Source organism: Meles meles, chromosome 13 (assembly GCF_922984935.1).
Source record: "Meles meles chromosome 13, mMelMel3.1 paternal haplotype, whole genome shotgun sequence".
Lineage (NCBI taxonomy): Eukaryota > Metazoa > Chordata > Mammalia > Carnivora > Mustelidae > Meles > Meles meles.
This window is the reverse complement of record NC_060078.1, coordinates 52,521,935-52,539,365: the sequence shown is the minus strand read 5'-3', so window position 1 is coordinate 52,539,365 and position 17,431 is coordinate 52,521,935. Positions and strand designations below refer to the sequence as shown.

General features: G+C 42.3%; 1 protein-coding gene across 1 annotated transcript; it reads left to right on the top strand.

Annotated features, from left to right (window-relative positions):
* The first annotated feature begins 5,857 nt into the window (after nucleotides 1-5,857).
* FGFBP3 (fibroblast growth factor binding protein 3) lies at nucleotides 5,858-7,020 on the top strand. Its single transcript, XM_046027566.1, has 2 exons — nucleotides 5,858-5,911; nucleotides 6,183-7,020. The coding sequence occupies exon 2, from the start codon at nucleotides 6,262-6,264 to the stop codon at nucleotides 7,009-7,011; it is 750 nt and encodes a 249-aa protein (XP_045883522.1). The 5' UTR covers nucleotides 5,858-5,911; nucleotides 6,183-6,261; the 3' UTR covers nucleotides 7,012-7,020.
* The last annotated feature ends 10,411 nt before the right edge of the window (nucleotides 7,021-17,431 follow it).

Below are 17,431 nucleotides of genomic sequence, written 5' to 3'. Positions count from 1 at the left end.
TCTTTTTAAGCAATCTCCACACCCAATGTGGGGCTTGAACTTACAACCCCAAGATCAAGTTTGCACACTCTACAGACTGAACCCAGCCACGTGTCCCTGCAATGAGTATGTTTGACATGAGCTTTACATATATGTGCATAAACCAACCTAAAAATACAAGTGTATTGAAAGAATAAGCCCCAAACGTATGATAAAATGCAGGTTATCCTGGCTGGGAGTGGGGCAGGAGGAAAGTGGGATTTGATAGGGGTAATGAAAATGGAAAAATTATGTGACATTTTTTCCTGCAGCAGTTCATGCCTTTTTTTTTTTTAATTTATTTATTTGACAGAGAGAGATCACAATTAGGCAGAGAGGCAGGCAGAGAGAGAGGAGGAAGCAGGCTCCCCGCGGAGCAGAGAGCCAGATGCGGGGCTCGATCCCAGGACCCTGAGATCATGACCTGAGCGGAAGGCAGCGGCTTAATCCACTGAGCCACCCAGGCGCCCCCAGTTCATGCCTTTTTATTACTAAGTAAAAAACAGATTTTTATTACAATTTGTTTATCCACCCACTTGTTGATGGATAATTAGGTTGTTTCCACTTTGGGGCTATTACAATGAATAAAGTGCTATAAATATTCTTTTACCTGTCTGGCTGTTGTCATAAGTTTTCATTTGCATTGGGTAAATACCTAGAAGAAGGATGGTTGGATCACAGTGTAAGAGAATGTCAAACAGTTTCCTAAAGTGATTGCACCACTTTACGTGCCTACCAGCAGTGTGCAAGAGTTCAAGCAATCAGCTTTTTGCCTTGAGCACTGTATTAGGTACAACAGAACTAAAAAAGAACTAAAAGAGTTCTTTTAGTTACAAAAGAACTAAAAAAGTTATCCTTGCCTAAAAAGCTTGCATTATAATTTGCATGATTAGGCAAATACTGCTGAAACAAGGAAAATTTGACTCTTGAACTATGCAAAGCTGATTTTACATGCAGAAAGAATTATGTAGTCTGAAGAAACCTGGGGCACCTGGGTGGCTCAGTCAGTAGAGCACGCAACTCTCGATCTCAGAGTGAGTTCAAACTCTACACTGGGTGCAGAGATAGAGATAGAAAGAAAGGAAAGGAAGGAAGGAAGAAAGACCAAGAGGCAGGAGGCCTATTCACCATAGAAGTTTGTGGGTCAGGTGCTGCAGCTAACCTTCTCTAGAAGAAGGGAAGGAGATGCAACATAGTTGTTATGGTAATATATTTCCTTCCTATTTTCACAGGGCAGGACTAAGAAAGTAATCACTGAAATTATCAAGAAATTGACTTCATTGTAAACTATTAGGTAGCATATGGTATGAATCCAAACAGACCTGTTGGGTGCTCGCTTCGGCAGCACATATACAAACAGGCCTGTTGGATCGTTGGTGCAAACGAGATTTTTTTTTAAAACATTTTTAAGTTCTTTTAAAAGATTTTTATTTATGGGGCACCTGAGTGGCTCAGTGGGTTAAGCCTCCGCTTTCAGCTCAGGTCATGATCTCAGGGTCCTGGGATCGAGTCCCGTGTCGGGCTCTCTGCTTGGCAGGGAACCTGCTTCCTCCTCTCTCTCTATGCTTGCCTCTCTGCCTACTTGTGATCTCTCTCTGTCAAATACATAAACAAAATCTTTAAAAAAAAAAAAGTTAAAAAAAAGATTTTATTTATTTATTTGTCAGAAAGAGAGCGAGAGTGAGAGAGTGAGTAAGCACAAGCAGGGGGACCAGCAGGCAGAGGGAGAAGCAGGCTCCCCAATGAGCAGGAAGCCCAATGCAGGACTCAATCCCAGGACCCTGAGATCATGACCTGAGCCGAAGGCAGATGCTTAACCCAGGCATCCCAGGATTATTTTTTAAGTCAATATTGAAATATTTATTTCATGCTTTCTTACATATCTCACATCATAATGTTTTTTAAAATGTTTCCCCTTCGACTACATCAAAATTTAAAACTCTTATATATCAAGGGACACTGTCAACAGAATGAAAGACAACCTACAGAATAGGAGAAAATATTGCAAATCATATATTCATAAGAGGTTAATGTTTAGGGACGCTTATCTGACTTGGTGGAGCATGCAACTCTTGGTCTCAGGATTGGGAGTTTGAGCCCCATGTTGGCTGTAGAGATTACTTAAAAATGAAGTTTTAAAAAAAATTTAAAGGGATTAATATCTAGAATATATATGAACTCCTATAACTCAACAAAACAAAAATAAAACAACCTGATTGAAAAATGGGCAAAGGACTTCAACAGACATATTACAAAGAAGACATAAAAATGACTAATAAGCACGGGGCTTCTGGGTGGGTCAGTGGGTTAAGCCTCTGCCTTCAGCTCAGGTCATGATCTCAGAGTCCTGGGATCGAGTCCCCCATCAGGCTCTCTGCTCAGCAGGGACCCTGCTTCCCCCCTCTCTCTCTGCCTGCTGCTCTGCCTGCTTGTGATCTCTCTCTCTCTCTCTATCAAATAAATAAATAAAATCTTCTATAAAAATTTAAAAAAATGACTAATAAGCAGATAAAAAACATGCTCAATATCAGTAATCATTAGAGAAATGCCAATGAAACCCACAATGAGAGATCAGGTTACTCACATCAGGATGGCTATTATGAAAACAAAACCAAGCAAGCAAGCAAGTAAACAAACAGTAACAAGTATTGGTAAGGATCTGGAGAAATTGGGACACTTGTGCACTGTTGGCAGGAAGGTAAAATGGTGCAGCCATTATGGAAAACAGTATAGCAGTTCCTCAAAAAGTTAAAAGTAGGGGCTCCTGGGTGGCTCAGTCAGTTAAGCACCTGCCTTCAGCTAAGGTCATGGTCTCAGGGTCGGGGGATCTAGCCCCACAGCAACAGGCTCCTTGTTCAGCAGGGAGTCAGCTTCTCTCCCTCTGCCCCTCTACCCCCATGCTTGCTCTCTCTCTTGCTCACTTGCTCTCGTTCGCTTGTGTGCACTCTGTCTAAAAAAAAAAATCCTTACTTTAAAAAGTTAAAAAGAAAATTACCATATGAACCATTAATTCCACTCTGTGTAAATACCTAAAAGAATTGAAAGCAGAAACTCAAACGAGTTTTGGTACAGCCATATTCAGAGCAGCATTATTCACAAGAGCCAAAAGTCAGAAGCAACTGGAGAGCCCATTGATAGATTAACAGAGAAACAACATGTGATGTATACAGACAGCGGAATACTACTCAGCCTTAAATAGGAAGATAATTCTGACAAACATTACAACATGCAATAGCCTTGAAGACATTATGCTGAGTGAAATAAGCTGGTCAAAAAGGGACAAAAGCTGTATGATTCCACTTCTGTGAGGGGCCTAGAGCAGTTAAATTCACAGAAACAGAATGTTGAATGATGGTTACCAGGAGGTAGAGGAAGGAAGGTATGAGGAGTTGCTGTTTAACGGCTACATTTGGAAGCTAAAAGATGTTCTGGAGCTGGATGGTGGTAATGGTTGCACAGCAGTGTGAATGTACTTATGCCACTGAACAGTACACTGAAAAATGGTTAAAATGGCAAATGTTGTGATATATACTTTTTACCACAGTTTTCAAAAAGTAACTTGGAGGGGTACGCCTTGGTGGCTCCATGGGTTGAGCACTGGACTCTTGGTTTCAGCTCAAGTCACGATCTCGGTGGTGAGATTGAGCCTGCGTTGGGCTCTGTGCTCAGCAGAAAGTCTGCTTGGTATTCTCTCTCTCCCTCTGTCCCTATCCTCCACCCTGGATTGTGCTCACAAGCTCTTTCGCAAAATAAATAAGTAAAATCTTAAAATAAAATGTACCTTGTGGTAAGACATACCACTTTCTGATGTGGCAAAGCACATCTGTGTGTCCCTTTTCCTCAGGGAACAATGTTACTGACAGAAAACTTGGTCTCTGTAATTTCCCTCTTAATGATGATGACTTTCCAGGTAAAGACCTTTTTCATTGTAATTAACATGCAATGTCACAAGATGTCACTCTTTAGCTGGAAAACTCTTCCAATTCAGTTGGGTAGCTATAACAGTAAGTAAAGCCAAAGCAGCAGACAAAAGCCTCTAACTCTCCTCATCAGTGCTTTACTCCCACAGATACAGTTTTCGAGGAAGGAGAAAGTTTGCATCTTTGAAAAACATTAGTGAACTACCCTTGTTTATGAAACTTACATTACTATTTATTAACATAATACATACTAATTGCTTTTCATTATAAATCAGTTTGATGTAACAAAAACATAAGTAACTTTGAAAATGATAGCGATGTAATAATACAAAGCTGAAATGTAAAGTGTTTTTTTTTAAGATTTTGTTTTATCTATTTGAGAGATATAGAGAGAGCAAGAAACAGAGAGAGAGAAAGAGCGCGCGCTTGATCGGAGAAAGGGAGAAGCAGACGCCCTGCTAAGCAGGAAGCCCAATGCAGGGCTCCATCCCAGGCCCTGATATCATGACCTAAGCCAAAGGCAGACACTTAACCCACTGAACAACCCAGGCACCCCTGAAATGTAAAGATTATTGATAACTGAAAGTCAGGTGGCATATGGCTTTATCACTAAATGATATGTGGCCTTGGTAAGTCATTTAATCTTTCTAATCTCACAAGAGTAGTAAAATTTCCTTTCTTAGGTCAATATACACTACTATATATTTAATATATGCTAATATATATTTAAATACGGTCTAATTCTGAAATATTTAGGTTTTAATAGTAGTACTCAAATTATAACTGTTTAAATACAATATTAAAAGTGAGTTCAGTAATAGAAAATATAGTCTGCAAGAAAACATTAGGAAATATATAATGAGACTTCTTGACATCTTGGGTAATTAGTATAGGAAATTACTCACATGTATAAAACAATTGTAAAGCAGTATAAAAACTCTTGAAATGAAAAAAAATTTGTTACTGAGAACATTTTTTAAAATGATGATGGAATATTTTATGTTTTGCTTAAATATAAAATTCTCAAGATTCAAGAACACAGTAACTCTTAAAGATTACACTGCTTGAAATGGTAATGTTACCTTGTAACTATAATCTAAATAAATTATTTTTTTAAATATTTTATTTATTTATTTGACAGAGAGAGAGGTCACAAATAGGCAGAGAGGCAGGCAGAGAGAGAGGGAGAAACAGGCTCCCCACTGAGCAGAGAGCCCGATGCGGGGCTCGATCCCAGGACCCTGAGATCATGACCCGCGCCGAAAGCAGAGGCTTAAGCCACTGAACCACCCAGGCGTCCCTAAATAAGTTATTTTTTAAACTTCTAATTTTTGCAAGCAGTTTATAATTGATTTATAATACCTAAAAATAATCCGAAAACCAAATGCCCACCCCTGGATGAACTGAGGGACACTATAGTATGTTAATAAATGCGGGCATATTTTTATTAGTAGTTAGCGGTTATTAGGATTAAAATTACATTACTAGGATAAGAAAGACTATCAACGTGCTGGCTGAGAACACAGAACTTAGAATGATATGAAGAGAGTGTAGTGCCTGCCTGAGAATATTGACAGTTGTTTTGTTTCTAATATGAAATTTTTTGTTTAACTCTTAAAAACTTAGATCTTTCTGTTTAACTTCATGTTTGTATGATTAAATATGTAACTGGAAAGAAAAGAATGACCTGTTAAAATCTGCGTGATTCTTTTAAACACTGGAAGCCAAATACAAGATTTGTATTTCATGTCACAGTGTCACTTCTCTCACACATTGGGGGCGTGTGTGTATGCGTGTGGTGGCGGTGGGAAATATCCCAGTGGGAGACAAGTCTGGGAGGGGCAGAGTGGGGGAGGCCCCTCCTGTCCCATTCATAACACGTTCATTCACTGGGAGCCGGCAAAAACGGACTAATCTCTCATGCAGTCATTCCCTCTACCCTGCTAGAATTCCACCACCTCTCCTAGAACTCGGTAAGTTCAGAGTGCAGTAAAAATGCATGTTTCCAAAAAACAATCTGAAATGATTTTGTAGTTTATTGGAGGGTGAAGAAGGGAGGGGGTGAAGGTGGCAATTTTCAGGCCTCGCTTTCAAAAAGATATTAAACGATTATTTAGACAGGAAGCGATTTTCTCAGGGAGTTTTCTTCTCAGACTGCTGCTGCCCACCGGAAACCAGCGTGTGGGAACGGTAGACGGTGTGGGAAGACGCATTCGCAGCTGCAGTCTCTGCCTCTGTCCCCAGGTCCGAGGGATGTGGCTCTGCCGGTCCAGCCACCACTGAATCGCCCAGGCGTCCCGAAGACCCGACTCGAGCACAGACCATGAGTCCTCTGAGGCCGCTGCTGCTGCTGGGTGGCTGCCTCCTCGTGGCCTCCCGGAGAGCCAAGGGGGCAGCTGGCAGCGCGGCAGAGCTGGCCTCGGGTCCCACCGGCGGCTCTTCCGGCCGCTTCGTCAGCCCCGAGCGGCACGCGTGCAGCTGGCAGCTCCTGCCGCGCGCCCCAGGGCCCCCGGCGGGGAGCGAGCTGGCGCTGAGCTGCCGGGACCCGGCCGGGACGCTCCAGCAGTGCGCCTACCGCGGGGAGCCAGAGCGCTGCGCCGCCTACGCCGCCCGCGGCCCCCACTACTGGAAGCAGGTGCTGGGCGGGCTGCGCAAGAAGCGGCGGCCGTGCCAGGACCCGGCTCCGCTCAAGGCTCGCCTGTGCTCAGGCAAGAAGGGCCAAGGCGCCGAGCTGCGCCTGGTGCCCCAAGGGTCCTCATCCGTGCGCCCCACCGCGGCAGTCTTCCCCCGGGATCCCGAGCCTCCAGCAAGGAGCCGGGGGCGGCTCCGGGAGCCTGCTCCCGGTCCCGCAGGAGGGTCCCGACTTCCCGCGAGCAAGTCTCCCAGAGGGAAGCCCTCTGAGAAGACCAAAGCGGGCAAGAGGAAGGCGACCTCGGGCCCAGAAGAGGAGGGACCCCTGGCGACGCGGCCAGATCCGGACGGGTTGGGCGAGAACGGGAAGCTCACGGAGACCTACTGTGCTGAGAAGTGGCACTCCCTTTGCAACTTCTTTGTCAATTTCTGGAATGGCTGAGGCTGCCAGCCTGGGGAAGAACGTGGGTGGGGGAAAGTATGCAGCCGGGCATTTTAGGCCAAGAGATAAGGGATGGAGCGTTGGGATAAGTCCAGGTTCTAGAATGGGGCTCGGGGGTGGGGGGTGGGAGGGCATGGGCCTTGGGATGGGAGTATAAGGGGTGTGGAGAATCTCTGAGATAGCAAAGACGTTTAACTTTTTGAAAAGTCCGATCCTGATGAAGAGTAGAAGAAATGGTGGAAACAGAAGCAGGCATACCTTAAATCTACAAAAACTGCAGACTGGGAGAGAGGCGAGTACAGAGGAAGGCTGGAAAAAAAAAAAAATAAGAGGGGAAAAGTGACGAAAGCTATGTTGTCTCATGTGGGAAGCAGGATACAATGTATATTGTTTAACACACTTATATTAAAATGTAATCACGAGCAATTGGTAACCTGAGCCAGATTGAATTGTTTAGTGACTTCCCACCCAGTGAAATGACAAGATTCCCACCTTTTTCCCCACCTTTTGGCATTAGTATGAACTTGGGTACTGCTTGGTGTCATAGATGACCTCTGTTGGGATAGAAGCCATTCAGAGGTCAAAATTACCTCCAATTAGAAGATTTTCAGGTTGGCTGCCCTTGGATTCTTTTAGAAGTGTTACTTTTAAATACAGGGATGCCTTGTGTTCTGAAACTTTCCCATTGACCTCTTAAGAATGGTAGTGCTCTGGTCGGTTTCTAAAAAGAATTCTTTGTGTTTGATCATATTTTTAAAAATCTTTTTAAAATTTTTTTTATATTTTTAAAAAATAGCTGAAATTAAGTACGTATTTCTGAGTCATTTGGACCATTATGGAAGTTATATCTGTTTTATGTAATTAATTATTAACATATTTCATTTTAAGGGGTGGCTCAGTGGGTTAAAGCCTCTGCCTTCGGCTCGGGTCATGATCCGGGGGTCCTGGGATTGAGCCCGACATCAGGCTCCCTGCTCAGCAGGAAGCCTGCTTCACCCTCTCCCACTCCCCCTGTTTGTGTTCCCTCTCTCGCTGTGTCTTCTATCAAATAAATAAATAAAATCTTTTAAAAAATTAAATAATTTCATATAAAATTCAGATTTCTGAATTCTTTTGAAAAATGTGATCTATAAACATTTGGACCTTCCTTCCTATGTGGCAACAATTGGCTGACACTGACTACTGACTGCCCCCTTTAGATTAGGCATGTTTTCCAGAGTTCTCCACTATTCCTACAAATCTTACCAGTAAACTTTATTCATTTCTATTACAGGCCTGAGCCCAGAAGACATTTAAGCCACTGGGAGATATAAGGCTTTTACCTTTTTGCTGACCATCTGTTCTCACACCCTCCCTTTCTAAATAATGGTCAATGCAACAATCTTACAGAGAGTAAACATCTCCTGAACTCTTTCCTCTTTGACCAGCTGCTAGGTAATGTTAACTATCTCTTACCAGTCTGTACATTCTTGTATTCATACAACTGGTAAAATATTTAGATTGCACATAGTTCCAGGCCAGGTTTATGAGGTCACATTCTGAGTAACATTGACTATTAGATAATGTTCATATTGGCCAAGGAGAGGAAGTCCAGAGTAGCTAGAGACCACTCTTTTAAAATAGGGACCAACGGGGCGCCTGGGTAGCTCAGTGGGTTAAAGCCTCTGACTTTGGCTCAGGTTATGATCTCGGGGTCCTGGGATCGAGCCCCGCGTCGAGTCCTGCGTTGGGCTCTCTGCTTGGCGGGTAGCCCCTCTCTCTGCCTGCCTCTCTGCCTGCTTGCGATCCTTCTCTCTGTCAAATAAATAAACGAAATCTTAAAAAAAAAAAAAAAAAGATAGGGACCAACATACGCTTTCTCTAAAAAGTTTGGCAAAATTTGAGTGTCATCAAAGAAGGGTATTAGAAATGAAACACCACTGTCTAGAATCATAGCTAGAATGATAGTTTCACCTCTCCATACAAGACAAATGCCAATCCTTCTTGTGTGCCCTGTGACAATCCAATGAACTTACCCTGACAAAAGAAGGAAAAGCTAAACTCGGGGCCCAAGGACACAGTGCAGATTGCTACTGCTCTTGCTCCTTTCCTCTTTAAGAACTATACCAGGGGGGCGCCTGGGTGGCTCTGTGGGTTAAGCCTCTGCCTTTGGCTCAGGTCATGATCCCACCTGGGATCGAGCCCTGCATCGGGCTCTCTGCTCAGCGGGGAGCCTGATTCCCCCTCTCTCTCTGCCTGTCTCTCTGCCCACTTGTGATCTCTCTCTCTCTCTCTCTGTCAAATAAATAAATAAAATCTTTAAAAAAAAAAAAAAAAAGAACTATACCAGAACTTCATCTTGAGAACAGAACACCGACTGATAGGGGCCAACTGCTTGCAGTGAAAAAGAAATCAACAGATCCTGCCATCAGCTTCCGGAATGACTTTGACTAAGTCCCAATGGCTCCAATGTGTTCAGTGAGGAGAGTTAGGCTAGGTTAAATCTGAGGTCCCTACCACACACTACTGGCACTCCAGAACCCCATACATAATTTTGCATAGTGTTTATAGCACATGAGAATCAACAACTACTCTGTGTACAGTAGTACATGTTATACCCCAAGACAGGTTATGGAGTTGGAAAAGCTCCAGAGAAAGGCAACTGAAGTAGCCAGGGAAGTAGAGAAGGCTTCTTTATCTGGAACATCTAGGAAGATTTGGAAGGTTGGGCCAGAAGGACAAATCTGTCAGTGGGAAAAGACAGGATCAAAATGTCTAAAATAATGAGGAGGATAGACAGGGAGAATTTGAGTCGTCTCTCCCCACCCCCCACCCCCACCCCTACCTGCAGGTGCCCGCAAGAGGGGGAGGGGCACCTGGCTGGCTCAGTTAGAGTGGAATGTGTGGCTCTTGATCTCAGGGTCTTGAGTTAGGCCCCACACGGGGTATAGAGATTACTTAAAAATAATTCTTTTTTTAAGTGACAGGAAAGTTGCCAGGGCACCCCGAAGTTTATTGTCATCAGCATGGGTATCAGAAGTAGCAAGACATCTGTCACTCAGTTTATTGGAGACAGAGAATTTATTTAAAGTGCTGAACCATCGTATTCTCTTACACTTCCCAAATTATTTAGCACAGAAACAGCAAGGAAAAGTGGAATTACACCCATGTACTCTCTACCCAGTTTGCTTTTCTTTAAAGATTTCATTTATTTATTTGAGGGAGAGAGAGAGAGCATGAGTATGGGAAGTGCAAAGGGAGAGGGAGAAGCAGACTTCCTGAGTGAGGAGGTTGATTTGGGTCTCTATCCCAGAACCCTGAGATCATGACCCAAGCCCAAAGTCCGATGCATAACAGATGGAGCCACCCAGGTGCCCCTCTTTTCTTTCTTATTTATTTATTTGAGAGAGAGAGAGAGAGGGAGAGAATGAGCAAGCTGGGGCAGGAGGAGCAGAGGGAGGGGGCAAGCAGACTTGGCACTGAGCCTGGTGTGGGGATCAATCCCATGACCCTGAGATCATGACTAAGTTGAAATTAAGAGTTGGATGCTTAACCGGCTGAGCCACCCAGGTACCTCTCCCAGTTTGCTCTTCTGAACTCATCTCTACTAGGCAAAATCTTTTCTTTTTTAATTTCTTTATTATTACTATTATTATTAATTCTAAGTAGGTTCCACACCTAATGTGGGGCTTGAATTTGGGACCCTGAGATTAAGAGTCACATGTTCTACGCCTGAACCAGCCAGGTGACCCTAGGCAAAGTCTTTTCAACCTTCAATCCTTTAGTCTCTCTCTGTTTCAGTTTGCCTGGACATCAACGTTTTAATCCTTCACAACAACATTTTCATCCAATGACTTAGCTATGGTGTTTGTTTGTTTTAAGATTTTATTTTTAAGTAATCTCTGCACCCAATATAGGGCTCAAACTCGTGAACTTAATCACAAGATTAAGAGTCACATGCTCTAGCGACAGAGCCAGACATGCACCCCACTGATTATTTTAAATAAAGACAGGAGCAGTAACAGTACTTTGGGAAGCTATATTGGAGTCTGAGGAGGAAGGAAAATCAGTGAAGAATGGTACTGTTTTTATTGAAAATTTTGATGTTTTGTTTATCAGGGATTGTTTTGTATTAATTTTGATTTTTTAAAACTATTGCATTAAAACACGATTTATCGGAGCGCCTGGGTGGTTCAGTGGGTTAAGCCTCTGCCTTCAGCTCAGGTCATGATCTCAGGGTACTGGGATCCAGTCCTGCATCGGCTCTCTGCTCAGCGGGGAGCCTGCTTCTCCCGCCGCCCCCCCACCCCCCTACCCCCCATCCCCCCACCCCCCCACCCCCCCCACCCCCGCCGCCTGCCTCTCTGCCTACTTGTGATTTCTCTCTCTGTGTGTCAGATAAATAAATAAAATCTTAAAAAAACAAACAAACCAAAAACCACGATTTATCTTGACTACTGAGTTTGTTGGTACTCCATTTTTATTTTGAACCCAGAACAAAGAGCCTCACCAGTCCCACCTGCCCCTTAGTTCTGGTCCCAGGAGGCAGGCCCTGTGATGTGGGCGAGCACTGCTATTGGAGTCAGGGATGACTGGTTTGAATACTAGTTCTGCCCACCTCTTACTCTGGGTTACTTTGAGACGGTTCCTTAATCTCTTTACTTTTTTTTTCTTTTCTCTTGTTGAGAAGATCCAGGATTACCATGAAGAATAAATTGTGGAATGTCCTGCATACTGCCTAGCACCCCACAATACTTACCATGTAATAGATACCCAATAAATATTATTATATCTTCTTCCAGTAGAGAATGATACATTTAAAAATGACTTAATTAAACAATAAACAAATAATTGTTGATACTGGGCCAGGTGCCCAGGACTTTGTTTGGGGCTGAGGAAGTGGGGTGTGGGTACCCTGACGGAGTACTAGCCTTCAACAAGCTGGGATTTGGGATTACCCCGTGAAAACCTTAGAAACCAATGAGAACAACCAAAGAAATTAGGCTTCTACATGTAAGAGATTAGAAAGATGAAAGGTAAGTGTAGGTCTGGTTATCTGGGAAGCCCACCTGGAAGATGTTAGCTTGAGATAAACTCTGATGTAACTCAAAAAACAGGTGTAGAAAATGTGTGAAACCCTAAATGAAATAATGAAAAAAAATGATATTAATCTGAAATGCTTGAGCCAACTCCCAGCTCTGCCTCTAGATCTCATCCTGGGCAAATCATAAAAATGTCTGTGCCTCAATATGGCATAAGGAAAAAATGTATACTATGCTGTAGAAGGCTCCAGAAAACAAGAACTCTCAGGTAACACTTGCGGGAGTATAAATTGGTATAACCTCAATGGAAGACAAGTTGGCAGTTTATTTTAGCAAAATTTTTAACATCCATACTCTTTAACCTGGGAGTTCTCGATTTTCATCCTAAGGCTTATTAGTACAAGGACACATAGAAACATATACGAAGTTATTAATAGAAACATTATTTATATTGGCAAAAAATTAGAAACAACTGCGACCAATTGGAAATTGATTAAGTAAATTGCAATTCATTTATGTTAGATTGAACCATATTGTGTGAACCAAACTAAGGCCATCTTGGACAAATCCACCATAATGACTGTGCTGTGACCTGAAAACTCCATAAGCACAGGTCCCTTCCCTCCCACATTCTTTCCTTTTGTTTAATCACACCCTTAAGCACACTCTAGGGCATAACATCCTTGCTCTGCCCTGGAGCTATGACTATGACACACACCTATTCTTAAAGCATTTCCCCCCTGGGTGGTCCCCCACTTGTACTCCCAGCCTCCAGGGCTATAAGAGTAGGTGTTAAGGGAGGTGGGGTCAAGGAGATCTACTAGTTTTGGAAAGCCCAAGACTTGCTTCTGTTCAGTTCCCCTAATAAGCCATTCCTTGTCAAGCTGGACTTCTTGGCCTTTTTCTTCCCTCTTAACGGTCTTTCACCCAGTGGAGGTCATTTTTGCATACACTTCCCTTTCACAGAATACATATGAAACTATTATTTGACCATTTTGACCTCAAAAATGATAATTTTTTATGGTTCAACTTAATACAATACTATGGGGTCACTTAAAAAACAAAAGATTTGGGGCACCTGGGTGGCTCAGTCGTTAAGTGTCTGCCTTCGGCTCAAGTCATGATTCCAGAGTCCTGGGATCGAGCCCCACATCGGGCTCTCTGATCAGTGGGAAGCCTGCTTTTCCCTCTCCCACTCCCTCTGCTTGTGTTCCCTCTCTTGTTGTGTCTCTCTCTGTCAAATAATAAATAAAATCTCTTTTTAAAAAATAAAGATTTTGGGATGCCTGGGTGGCTCAGTCAGTTGAGCAGCTGCCTTTGTCTCAGGTCATGATCCCAGCGTCCTTACTCAGTAGGGAGACTGCTCCTCTCTCTGTCTCTGCCTGCCTCTCTGTCTGCCTGTGATTGCTTGCTCACTCTTTCTCTCTGACAAATAAATAAATAATCTTTTTAAAAAATAAATAAATAAATAAAAATAAAAAATAAACATTTCTCCATAAACCATAACTGATATTCAACACTAGCAAAGGTATACTTTTAAATAAAGCAAAACAAATAACAACAAATATATATTGTTGTTATATATATATATATGTATGTAAATAAATATAATCAGGGTGAGGGTGGGGAGTTGGAATACCGGTTAGTGTTAGTGAAAACTTCTTGGCAAAACTTCTTGGCAGAAACAACTATTTACTCCCAAGCTTGAAGTTCAGTTTTCATTTTCTTTTTAACAAGGTGGGGTAGTTTTATCCTGAACATTTTGGTCCTCCATTTGGAACATACAGTTGCATATTACATTAAAACAACAAGTTCTTAAAAAACAAAACAAAACAAATTAAAACAAAACAAACAAACAATAAGTTCTTGGTGCCTAGGTGGCTCACTCATTAAGCATCTGCCTGTGGCTCGGGTCATGATCCCAGGATCCTGGGATCAAGAACCACATCGGGCTCCCTGCTCTTCCGGAAGCCTGCTTCCCCCTCTCCCACTCCCCCTTCTTGTGTTCTCTCTCGCGCTGTCTCTGTCAAATAAATAAATAAAATCTTTTAAAAACAACAACTAAGTTCTTAGTCTTTGCAATCTAAACACCTATGGCCACGAACAACAAACAAAATAAAATCTATCTAAAAGAAATCAAAGTGGGGCGCCTGGGTGGCTCAGTGTGTTAAAGCCTCTGCCTTCGGCTCAGGTCATGATCTCAGGGTCCTGGGATTGAGCCTCAAATCAGGCTCTCTGCTCAGCAGGGAGCCTGCTTCCCCCTCTTTCTCTGTCTGCCTCTCTGCCTACTTGTGATCTTTCTCTCTGTCAAATAAATAAATAAAATCTTTTTTAAAAAATAAAATAAATCAAAGTGAAATCCAAATCCTTCAAATAGGAATAAATATTTATATTATTTTTTATCAACTCTATGAGTTATACACAGTGGCAGGCTGCGTATGAGCATATAAGTATATATAATTACTTACATTTATCCTACCTCCTGGGATTCACATCCGTGTGTCATCCTTTCACCTTGAGCACAGGCAGGACATGTGGCTTGCTTCCAGCCTCAATAGAATGCAACAAAGGACATGAAATATCACTTCCATAACTACATCACATAATACTGCAACTTCTTTCTGGCTAGCAGACTCTCTATTGATTCTCTTTTGCTGAATGTGATGAAGCAAGCCACCCAAAGAAAAAGCCCACATGGCAAGGGACTGAAAACAGACTCTAGCTGAGAGCCGGCAGGGAGCTGAAGCCCTCAATCTGCCACCTGCAGGAAAGGAAATCCTGCTAACCACTCTGAACTGGGAAGCACATTCTGCCCCAGCTGAGCCTCAGCTGAGACTCCGGCCCAGGCTGGCATTTCCACTGCAGCCTCATGAAAGATTCTGAAGCCAAAGATCCAGCAGAGCTGTCTCTGACCCCCAGAGTGCGAGATAATGAATGTGTGTTATTTAAGGCGCTAAGTCTGTGGCAATTTGTTATGCAGCAATAGAAAACTACTATAAATACATAAAAATAACTGAAATTATTTTATTGTGCACCTGTGCAATTGTACCTGCAAGATAATTTTTTTTTAAGATTTTATCTGACAGAGAGAGAGAGACAGAGACAGTGAGAGAGGAAACACAAACAGGGGAACTGGGTGAGAGGGAGAAGCAGGCCTCCCACTGAGCAGGGAGCCCGAAGCAGGGCTGGATCCCAGGACCTTGGGATCGTGACCTGGTGACTTGAGCTGATGGCAAATGCCCAACAACTAAGCCACCCAGGCGCCCCTGCAAGATAAATTCTTACACATGGAATCTGTGGCTTTAAGGACATGAGGACATGAGCCCTTAGGACTTTAATTTTTTTTTAAGATTTATTTATTTGTTTGTTTGTTTATTTATTTATTTAGAGAGCATGTGAGCATGAGGAGGGGCAGAAGGAGAGGACAGAGAATCCCAAGTGGACTCTGCATTGAGCACAGACTACAGAACTGGGCATGACCCGGAGACCACGACCTGAGCCTGAAGCAAGAGTCAGAGGCTCAGCTAACTGAGCCACCCAGGAACCCCACCCTAGGACTTTAAAAGGTTTTGAGGCCTTTCAAAGGCCTTCGGTAACTCTGTACCAACAAAATTCTGATAAAGACATTTTCATTGAAATGTTCTAAACTACAAATGTATAGGGGCACCTATGGGTTGGCTCAGTTGGTGGAGCAGGCAACTCTTGGTCTCAGGGTTGTGAGTTCAAGCCTCACATTGGGCAGGGAGCCTACTTAAAAAATAATAATAATTTAAAAATAAAATATAGATGTATAAAGAGTAAAATGTGAAAATCTCTATTCAGCTTCTCTCTCTCTCTCCTCCCTTTCCTCTTCATAGCAGTAACCATATAATTTGGTGGGAACTGCTAGGGTTTTGTTTTTCCCCTCTGGATGTGATAGATATTTAGGCCATTGAGAAGTGATGCTGGGTTCTTAACTTAAGGTATGTGACCTTGTTCAGTATCAGTGCATAAATGTATATCTAAATATACTGGTTTTTTTCCTTACATAAATGGACTCATGCTATATGTAGTATGCCACAATTTCCTTTTCACTTAATATATTTTCAAGATGTTTCTAAATTAGCACATGTGATATAATTATACCTCAGGCTTTTTCACTGGTACATAGTACAAAGTATGAATATAAGTATAGTTGTACTTAATACTCCCCCCCTTTTCACTGGAGTACTGTTGACACACAATGTTACATTGGTTTCCAGTGTACAACATAGTGATTCAACAACTTTGTTATGCTCTGCTCACCACAAGTGTAGCTACCATATGTCACCATACAGTTCTATTACAATATCACTGACCACATTCCCTATGTTGTACATTTTATTCCTGTGACTTATTCATTTCATAACTGGGAGCCTGTGTCTGCCATGCTCCTTCACCCATTTTGCCCACCCCCCACGCTTCCGCTGAGGCAACCACCAGTTTGCTCTCTCTATTTATAGGCCTGTTTCTGCTTTGTTCTTCTGTTTTATATTTTTAGATTCTACATATAAATGAAATCATATGGTATTGGTCTTTTTCTGTCTGACTTATTTCACTTAGCATTAAACCCTCTAGGTCCATCCAAGTTACCATAGATGTCAAGATCTCATTCTTTTTATGACTGAGTAATATTTAATTGTATAAACACATCACATCTTCTTTATCCATTCACCGATAGATATCTTGGCTTTTAAAAATAATGCTGCAATAAACATAGGGGCGTATAGATGTTCTTAAATCAGTGTTATTTTCTTTGGGTAAATATCCAGTAACAAAATTACTGGATTGTATAGTATTTCTATTTTTAATTTTTTTTTAATATTTATTTATTTGACAGAGAGAGAGACGTCACAAGTAGTCAGAGAGGCAGGCAGAGAGAGAGGGAGAAACAGGCTCCTCACTGAACCGAGAGCCCGATGCGGGGCTCGATCCCAGGACCCTGAGATCATGACCTGAGCCGAAGGCAGAGGCTTAAACCACTGAGCCACCCAGGCGCCCCTCTATTTTCAATTTTTTGAGGAATCTCCATACTCTTTTCCATAGTAACCACTTCCCTCTTGATGAACAAAACTAAATCTCTTGAGGCCCTGGCTGGCTCAGTCAGTGCAGTGTACAACCCTAGATCTTCAGGTTATGGGTTCAAGCCCCACCATAGGTATAGGGATTACTTAAAAGAAAAAGAAAAGCTGTTAAAAAATTGTTATTTAAATAAACAAACAAAAACGAAATCTCTTTAGCTGCATAGGAAATGATCCCAAAGTTGAAATCACCTGAGTTTTTCCATAAAGTTGTATTCTACACTTACATTTCTTTAAATAGTAATTATATTCATTTTCTTGGGGAGCCATAACAGAATACCACAAACTGGGTAGCTTTAA

Bases quoted from the DNA above. Each gene is read 5' to 3' on its own strand.
- FGFBP3 (XM_046027566.1), top strand. From the start codon at position 6,262: ATGAGTCCTCTGAGGCCGCTGCTGCTGCTGGGTGGCTGCCTCCTCGTG.